Below are 9,833 nucleotides of genomic sequence, written 5' to 3'. Positions count from 1 at the left end.
TTGAGTGTATATTTTCATCAGTATACTCTCATGTTCTTTTCCGCTTCAGACTTTTCACACTTAGTTTGGCAGGATTTGCTGGTATTTTGTGGAATCCATTATTTCTTCCACCTGTGCTATGTTGCCAATGCCTCTGATGGCAAAACAATCCCAAAGCATGATAGCCCCCCAGTGATTCACTGTCAATGTGATTCAACGGTCAATGTGTTCCTTTCAAGAAATGCAGTTAATTTCTTCTCTCCAAATGTACTTTTGCTGATTCTGGTTAAAGAAGCATTTTAAGCAGCACTGCACATCAGAACAGTGCACCGGCCTCTTGAGCTAAATGTTCATGCAGGTTCTTGGCAATCATATGGGGATTTTGATTTGCCTGTCTTACTAGCATCCCAGCAGTTCAGACTGAGTTTTCTTGGTCTTCAGGATCTTGACTTCCACAGTTCCCCTGAATGGCCATTTCTTAATAACAGCCTACAATGTAACAATGTAACTGAAAGCCCTTAGCTGTCTTATGTGTTCTAGATGCATTGTAAGGAAGTAGAACTACTTTACTGTTGTACTTAAGTATTAAAATGCTGTATCTGTATCTACTGGAGTATTCTTTTTTCTCCTACTTCCACCTTTACTTCACTACATATTTTAGATGAGTTTAATACTTTTACTCTGTTACATTGTTTATGTGCTGTTACAATGCTCGTTACTCGTTATAATGCTAAAAATGGTACGAATCATTTTAAACCTACATTATCACCACGCCAGAGCACTAGATGACACTGTCCCCGGGTTTGATAAAGCCGCCTCAACATTGAGCAGAAGAAGCGATCAAGCCGTGAGCGTGCATGCTGCTGTTCTTCCTTTTACTCTGCTGTGAGAACAGTAACGCTAGAGCTTTCTTAGTTTATTTCCAGATGGAAGACACACCATCATCACCACCTTCAAATACTTGTATGTGGCCTAAGGGCCTGAGATCTTTTAGTTGTAGTTGTGTTTACTGAGAGTTAAGCTCAGTGTTTTAAGCTGCTCTCCTCACTTGTTTTTAGAAGCGAAACACTTGTATGTGGCAGGTTGCTGTCGATTCTGTTTAACCTTTCTTTTGGGTGAGTTTGTTGGGTGAGAGTTAATTGAAGACTCATGTTCATGAACTCTGTCTCGTACATTCCTGTCCTTGTACTACAGCCAAAAGAATTGTGACAGTCCTTAAGTCTAAGCATTTGAAATAATATAAACCATGATATTTAGACTTTTGACTGCCTTCTGTATTAACTACAGAACACAATACTGTACTTTTACTTTCAGTACTTAAGTAGTACATTTTAGAATAAACAACATGCAATGCTTAAGTAAAAAAAACATTGAATACTTTAGTACTTCCACTTAAGTATGGTGCTTAAAGAACACTTCTACTTCTACTCAAGTCACTTTTTTGATATAGCGCTTGTACTTTTACTCAAGTCTGGGTCTTTATACAAATCTGCTTATAATAATAATTCAGATCTTTAGACATTTGCTTAGAGGAGGATTTGAAGAGTCAAAGGATTTATAAAGCTTAGAAATTTGGTTCAACTCACAGTTGCTAATTACAGTTGATAACATGGCTTAGGCCTAATTTTCTAATGAAAACATTGAGAAACACAGAAAATCTGAGCCTTTGCAAGAATTAGAATTAGAATGCCTAACCTTTGCATAGGCCACATTGGTGATTTTGACCGACAAGTAACTGTACAGTATTTTTTTGTGTGATTAGCTTCACAAACTGTGTTTACTACTTCCCAATGTGTCATTTGGCCAAGATTGCCCAAACATTCACATTAGACTATATATATCTAAAAATAACTGCCTACAGATAGCAACAGATCTAATGATTGTTGTCTAAGAGGTCTAATAAAAACATGATGAGATGATTTCTGAAAGGGCTTTGAATCTGAAAGTGTAGTTATCATTCTGGCACTCAGCAGAAAGAGCATTTATCTGGTTAATAATCTCCATAAATTAGCATGTAGATTTTGATGGTCGATTACTGAAGCCACCACCACAGCTTTATAAACAGGACCTAAATACCATGCTGCATGTTTTGTGTGATATAACTCTGTCAACTCTGAGCTGAGTGAATGTGATCCATAGACAAGTTTGCAGGAACAAACTTATAGAGACTTTTGCTGTAGTTTCCACCAGAGAGGTTTAAAGGGAAGCAATGACCCATAATATTGGCCCTGATTGCTCATCGCCCTGTTGATAGATGTCCTATTTGATTGCCTTGGCACTGAACGTGACTTTTTGGCTCTGCAATAGACCTTGCACCTGGCACAAACCCCTCGTGTTCGATTCCTTCTGATTAAACTTGTATAGCCTGGTGACTCATCACGAACTTAATTCCACCGCTCTGTCCATCGACTTACTTCTCTGAAACTGTTGGACGTTATTTGTGTCCACATCTGTACAAAATAAATCAGCAAATTGATCATCTATAATTGATCTAAGCATCAAGGCCCATTTACTAGTTTCTGTTTGCCTCTCTGATTAATTCCTCTGCGTTTTGCAGCTTGTGTTGAGTTGCGGGACTCCTAGTACTGTTGGACTGGGCTTTATAGTTCTATAAATAATGCAAAATAACCCAGAACAGCTAGAACCCATGCTCTCTCTGTAGGTATACATACATTGGCCTGCTGTTTCTGACCGTAGAGAAAAAAAAAAAAAAATCTCTTATACATTATACGTCATTCTAGACTCCCAAAGGAGAGAACTGGCATTGGAACAAGTAAAGAAAAAGTACTTTAAAAAATTTTTTTAACTGTTTTGAGAAAAAGACCCCTTATCTTTTTGAGTGATAACCAGAAAAGTTGAGCATATGGACAAAGTTCTTTTTACACAGCTCATTATTTAAGCCAGAATGGCCATCACTCATCTACCAGCGGCCACTCTTACTGCCTAATGCATTTCATCAGTCTTATTGTCTCCACATTGTTTTAGACAACCATTTATCATATATTCTCCTGCTGTATCTCATACCTTAGTATAGTCTTATGTCGAAATGTCTAGTGAAAGGGAAAACATGCAACCATTGTGGTGACTGTATGTTCTCTTTATGGAAATGCTATTTTACAGAGTTGGCTTTAAGACAGGAAGATGAGAGCTGTGATGGTCTGGTGTCTGGTCAACAGGGAGTGCCATAGAGCCACAAATACAAAAGCTGAGGAACTCCACTGGCAAGTGATAGAATAGGCTTAACTTCTTAATTGTTTGACACCAGAGTTTAATTGAGTTAATCACTACAATATTCTGTGATTAATTGTAATTAATGTAATTAATTGCAAGTGAAAATGCTAGCTAGTACATCCTTAAACAAACTGGCAGATTATAATATCTCAGTGTAGTTTTGAGAACTTGAAACACGATGAAGCTCATCAGAAGCTTTAACAGAGAAAACACTTTAGCAACATTTTAAAAGCTAAATGGATGATCAGTCACTGGGCTGGATTAAGCTAAGAGCTAAGAGAGTGTGCGTGTGTGTGTGTGTGTGTGTGAGAGAGAGAGAGAGAGAGAGAGAGAGAGAGAGAGAGAGATGAGGGAGGGGTAGGAGAATAAGAGTTAGTTATGAGATTTCAGCATAAATAAAGTGTAATCTATCTCTGAAATACAACAGTAGTGAGGCTGTGTTTACATCACCAAATAAAGCCGCTAATATGTAACTGGGCTAAGAGAGTAACCTACTGGAGGGAGTTGAAGTCAAATCTGGTAGCTGAGCTGATTTATTTGCATAAAAAAAGGTTTATGCGTTAAAGTTTGCAGATTATTTCTTTTATTTATATCTTTTTTTGTAAATTATCCAACCCACTTCCCATCTAATGCCCCAGACACTGGGAGGGTCCCCTTATGCCTCCCTTAACTTATGCACAACCACCTTATTTTTTTTGAAGTGCTGCCGATGCAACGTCGCCAGTCAATCAACATGCTCTGGGGAAAGCCCTTGGTACCCAGCAGTGACATGGTATGCATATATTGTCCTCCTCTGGCCTTGATGACTTCCTCACTACACTCTGTCATATCTTTGATGGTTTCTGGATTAACTGCTTCTCACACATTCTTCACTGCTGGCCAGACACCTCCTATGCTGGTTGGATTTTTATTCTCTACACATTTCCCATCACACTTCCACACCTTCTCAGTGGTATTTCCCTCTGGTGATTGTTGACACATCACATCATTGTTTGTGGTTCTTCACCAAAACAGAAGCGCTAGATCCCCACACATGCATCCAAACAGTGTGTGGCACATGAGCTGCCAGTGTATAACATAACGCTGACAAACACTGTGTCCTGTGTGTGAAGCGTGCAAACAAGAGACGTGTTTGCTGACAGGTGGAGACCTAATTTTCTTCCCAGATACTGTCATTTCTGAAAATAACAGAAAGAACCATGTTCATCTGCTCACTCTTCGATATGAACAATGAGCTAATTGAACAAACTGCAGTGAAACGCAGGCTGGTGGATCAACCTAATGCGCAAACACAGCATTCTCAGTGCACATGTAATGGGATTTATTGAGAACATAGATCAGCAAATATAAATCAATCAATTTCTACAATGAATAAAATAATCAGTTCAACCTAAAAACAAGTGCTTCTGGAAGAAAAACAGAATGGTTGTGCAGCCTAAGTGATTCTCAGTCCAGACAGTTACTAGGCTGTTGCTACCTGGTTGCTACAATATTCCACATGGTTTTTATGTTGTTTCTCTGCGATTGTTATGGTATCCAAGGTGGCTGCTATGGTATCTCAGGTAGTTGCCATGATGCTTGCTAAATGGATGCTATTGTGTTGCAAGGTGGCTGCTATGGTATCTCAGGTAGTTGCCATGATGTTTGCTAAATGGATGCTATAGTGTTGCAAGGTGATTGCTATGGTATTCCAGGGGGTTTCTGTAGTGTTGATAGCTGTTTTTTATGGTATCCCAGGTAGTTGCTAAGTGCTTGCTAGACAGGTGCTATAGTCTGGCAAGTTGATTGATACAGTATTTTAGGCGGTTGCTATGTTGTTGCTAGGTGGCATCTAGGCAGTATCCCAGAGGGTTGCTATGGTCTCAGGGTTGTGATTGGTTGGGTTACCAGTGTTTCTGTATCATTTTAACATAAAAAGGTTGCACAAACTTTTTCACGCCATTCATTCTTATGTGGAAAACATCTGTTGCTACGCAGAAACCGTCTGTCTGATGAAAAAGCTGTAGACAAGCCTGAATGACACAATCAGACTGAGCAATCTGGAGTTGGAACTTTGTTGATAACTTGAAACTGCGAGATCTACAACTTTTCTACCTACTACTGCTGCAACTGCAAGAAAAGCCTTCACAGATCACACCGATCTAATCAGTCTCCACTCAAGCCCCACTGTACTACAGTAGGTCAAGAACTGCTGTTCATCCACAAGTAATTCTCACAGAGGTGCTGATGGTGTTTCTGCCAGAGAGATGGGTAGCAGAGGCCTGTGGGCCTAATTGCTGGCACAGTGGAGAAATGGAGTGCTGTAATGCTCTCACTATGTCCCACATTGGTGCAAGTGCCTTAACTTCTTCCTCAGTGATCAGCCCTTCTACTTCTTCATCATCTTCATCATCTTCTATGGACCATACTGTGCCATAGTGAGCTTCTGACTCCACTGATTTGGCCACTGGCTGAAATGCACAACATGGACAACGGCAGCGCTTCAGAGGAAATAAGGATAGACCTCCTGGACCACCATGGAATTTGTCCCGATAATATTTTTGGGATCACAGTGGAGGAGCAAACAGATAACCAAACAGTAGAGGATTCCACTCACAAGGGGCTCATTGAGGACAGGGACCCCAAAAGTGTCAACCAGTGTCTTCAGGTAGGTCTTCATTTAGCCGATCAACTAGTTTGGTTGAGACACAGCGAAATACGCAACATAAACCTTATTGATTAGTTAGATTTTTAAACAAGCCATGCGTTTGTGAGATATGCACAGGAGGTGATGATGTTATATTGCCCTCTTCAGTCACATAACGGTATCACAGGACTTCTCCTTTATTTGAACCCATTAAATCCTCTTAGACAAACAGTTTTGCTCTTGTTTAACCTTGGCATAACAGCACTGTGCACTAAACCCCTGATCTACATGAGTGTTTATCTAATGTCCAGTGAATGCTTATGATTTAATGAATAGTCCCAAAGGCACACGATTGTTAAATAATCCTTCATTACACATAAAAAGCATTTAGCTTTGGTTGGTTAATGTCCATTCATTAGCAGAGAAATTACTGTTCCACTGCAAGAAATACAAGCTGGAATTTTCAGGCTTACCATTTTAACACAGGAAATGAATAACACCTTCCCACAATGGTGATGGAGGTGTCTTATTTATTGTTACTGTTCCTAGGAAACAGCCCCTGGGTAAACAGGCATATCGTCGCTGTCACTCAAAAACCATCTTCATTTTTTATGTTTTTAACTTTTTGACATAATTAGAACGTGGCCGTTAAATACTTTGTCGAAATGTCATGATGAATGGACCAATAGAAATGCTCCGAATTGACTTGAAATAAAATCTTTTCCAACTTTCATTGAAAACTTTTTCCTTATCCTGTAAAGGTGGCATTTTGGAGATGCATGGTTTTTGAGGGACAGTGATGAATAGTAAAGTTTAGTGGTATTTGAAAACCACTGTTATGTGCTACTTGCTTCATTTCTGAAAAGGACACTGAAGGCCAGTCCATATACCAAGCCTTAGGCCTGCACTTCTAAAAATATCGCTGCCAGAAATGGCTCCTGGTTTCTTTACTGGACTGGAAAATAAGACATTCATTGCTTGCGATCTCTTGTTTGAGTTTTAGTGCCCCTTGTGTTCACTCAGGTGAGCTTTGAGGATGTGATAGCAGAGCCTGCTTCAGTGCACAGCTTGGACAAGGTGTGGCTGTGGAGTCATGCGCTGTTTGAGGTGTCCAGGCTGTGGTTCTATCGGCTCATCTCTCTTCTGCTGGCTGTCCCTGTGGCTCTGCTGTTAGGCGTGTTGTTCGCTTTCCTCAGTTGCCTGCACATCTGGTGAGTTAGATCAATGTGAGCGTGAAGAAAAGTACTGAATATTAATTACTGTCATTGTAGCTCAAAATAAAAATTCATCATGAACAAAAACAACAACAAAACTGTCATTTTTCAATTAATTAAATCATGTTACAGAGAAACATAAACCTATTGGCACCATGCCTAATGCCAGGCATTAAGCTGTGAAGCAGAGGAACTGTGTTCTCTGGAATGATGATGCTCCATCCAATACTTTTGGGATGAGTTGGGGATCTAAAATCTAGTAAAAAGCCTGCGTTGGATAGCTGACAGCTGAACCTTGATTTCAGAAGAAACAAGGAATGAGCAGGTGTCCTAATACTTTTGTCCATGTAGTGTATGTAGAAAAGATAAGACATAAAGGTATGCAAGATTGTTTTGCCCTGAATTGTAATGTCCAGTAATGACCAGCTGATCTCTCCTCTCAGGTTGATAATGCCCAGTGTGCAGCTGCTGCTGATAAACATGCACTGGGTGAAGGTGGTATGGGCCAGTGTGCTGGACCTCACCATCTCTCCCTTCTTCAGCAGTCTGGGAAGATGCTGCGGGGCCATAAATATCCGCTGGGCCAAGGACTAGCTCTGCAAGTTACAAGAACATATCCAACTCCTCAGTAATAGTGTAAACTGTTTAATAATGTAAACTGTTAATGCAATATTTCCACTCCTGCGAGACACTGAATAACAGACAACCCGACACATGCAACACATGCACTTTACACAATATATGGGAATAGCCATTTTGGGGTAATTTGGCTTGTTGTCAGAATGAGAAGATCTTCTGTTGGCATGAAATTACATAATCCTAACCCAAAACCATGCCATAGATAAAATAAACTTTTTATATATACTTCATAAACCTCATAAACAGCGACCTTATTATAATAGACCTCTTACACTAACATGACATGAAAGTTATGTCATAGAATAACCTTAAAAATCTCTCATAAAGGGTTCCTGCAAAAAAACTTTGCAGAACCTCCACAGAACATCTTTTGCCTCCAAATAATGCTTGCTTTGCCCTAAAACAACACATCCAACAGGAACAGGACACTCTGGAGCAGATAAACATAAACCTATTGGCACCATACCTAATGCTGGTGTGGGCTACAGGGAGGGGTATCGTCCGGGGGGACGAATGGGGGTCAAGTCTAAGGGCATGTGACTGACAGACGTTCAGAATACAATCAATGTATTAATTCAATATTTTGGCAGAATTGATAGAGTTGTGGGGCCCAGTTCAATGCGTTGGGGGAGTGGGGGATGAGGTGGGCTGGGAATCATCCAGCATCCTGACCTCATTGCAATGCTCTAAAATACAGTCAAAATAAACTATTTTTGAATACCCTTGATTTCAAAAGAAGCAATAAATAAGCAGGTGTCCCAATATGTTTGTCCTTTTAGGGTAATAGATTAATAGATTAGGGCAATCGACCTCTTTATATGTTTATTTATATTGCTTTTAATTCCATTCAAATCTGCACCTTTAAGAGTGTTATTATAACTTGTGTGCCAAGAACAACTTAATTTTTTAATGTTTGTGAGTAAAATAAACTAATTATAGCTAAAGAAATAACACAAAATAAAATGTCTCAATAAATACCTCAAGGACATGAAAATTTGATTTCCCTGCCGTGTCTTTCAGTGCTTGATGAAATGAAAGACATTGCTTTGAATATTAACAGTGTTTTTTTTCTCTGATGGAAAATCAGGCTGGTAACAGAATGGCTTACCAATTACCATGCAAACCAAAACCCTAACAGATTATTTATAACTGCTTGTTTCCCAGCCTGTAATTCAGTTTTCATAATTAGATGCATAAATCTTAAAATTCATTTCAGCATGAAGACTCTGCACATGAATCAAATGTTGCTGTGTGACATCAGGAGAATTTACAGAATAATAATAATACAAATGGGTAACATATGCATGGATGACATGTTAGATGGAGATGCTCGTGTGCAGTTAAAATGATCTGACTATTATAGCATTCAGTTGTGTATGCCTCATAATAACCTGGATAGAGTGTGGTGTTATTCTGACTGCTTAGGGCTGTGAGATCCCCTGCTTTGTCTTTTAAATTCAGGCTTTCAGGGGTTCAGGACCTTCCCCTATTTACACTGCCGTCTTCAGGTCTAACACTAGATGGATTTTTAGTGGTGCAGAGACTAAAGCATATGTCAGTCCATTCATAAAAGTAGTCATTTTGTTCAAACAGCTAAATATAATCATAGCTTTCACTTTGTTTATTCTTGACTTATTATTATTAGCTATATGTTGCAGAAGTGCTGTTTTTTAACCTTAATCTCCAGTCTCCAGTGTGGCTATAGCTATGTAGTTCCTGTTCCTGTTTCTTACATATTTATATATATATATATACTGTATATATAAAACACAGCAGTATATTGTAAGAAACAGGAACAGGAACTACATAGCTATAGTCACACTGGAGACTATATATATATATATATATATATATATATATATATATATATATATATATATATATATATATTAGAGCAGTCTGTAATATAAAATTACAGCATGTGCTTGCGGTCCTAATCTTGCAGTTCAATAGACTCAAACTTTTTAACAGTGCTTGGACGTACAAACAGCCAAATAACTTTATAATATTTTGGTTTCAGTAGTATTAGTTAATAAACTGGTAATAAACTGGTGCGGTATTGTGTTATAAAAACTGTCATCGTTTATTTCTACACGAACATTTTCTACCCTCTCTTCATCCCTTAGAATTAAATTAGCTGTGAA

At 38.9% G+C, this 9,833-nt stretch overlaps 1 protein-coding gene across 1 annotated transcript; it reads left to right on the top strand.

Moving 5' to 3' along the window:
* The first annotated feature begins 5,665 nt into the window (after positions 1-5,665).
* Positions 5,666-7,644, top strand: LOC140559569 (caveolin-2-like). Its single transcript, XM_072683108.1, has 3 exons — positions 5,666-5,857; positions 6,860-7,047; positions 7,494-7,644. The coding sequence occupies exons 1-3, from the start codon at positions 5,666-5,668 to the stop codon at positions 7,642-7,644; spliced, it is 531 nt and encodes a 176-aa protein (XP_072539209.1).
* The last annotated feature ends 2,189 nt before the right edge of the window (positions 7,645-9,833 follow it).

Source organism: Salminus brasiliensis, chromosome 7, assembly GCF_030463535.1.
Source record: "Salminus brasiliensis chromosome 7, fSalBra1.hap2, whole genome shotgun sequence".
NCBI classification, from domain to species: domain Eukaryota; kingdom Metazoa; phylum Chordata; class Actinopteri; order Characiformes; family Bryconidae; genus Salminus; species Salminus brasiliensis.
The sequence above is the reverse complement of the archived record's forward strand: the minus strand, read 5'-3'. Positions and strand labels throughout refer to the sequence as shown.

Coding starts and splice junctions, on each gene's coding strand:
- LOC140559569 (XM_072683108.1), top strand. CDS start 5,666: ATGCACAACATGGACAACGGCAGCGCTTCAGAGGAAATAAGGATAGAC. Junction 5,858..6,859: donor GTGTCAACCAGTGTCTTCAG/GTAGGTCTTCAT, acceptor GTGTTCACTCAG/GTGAGCTTTGAGGATGTGAT. Junction 7,048..7,493: donor CTCAGTTGCCTGCACATCTG/GTGAGTTAGATC, acceptor CTCTCCTCTCAG/GTTGATAATGCCCAGTGTGC.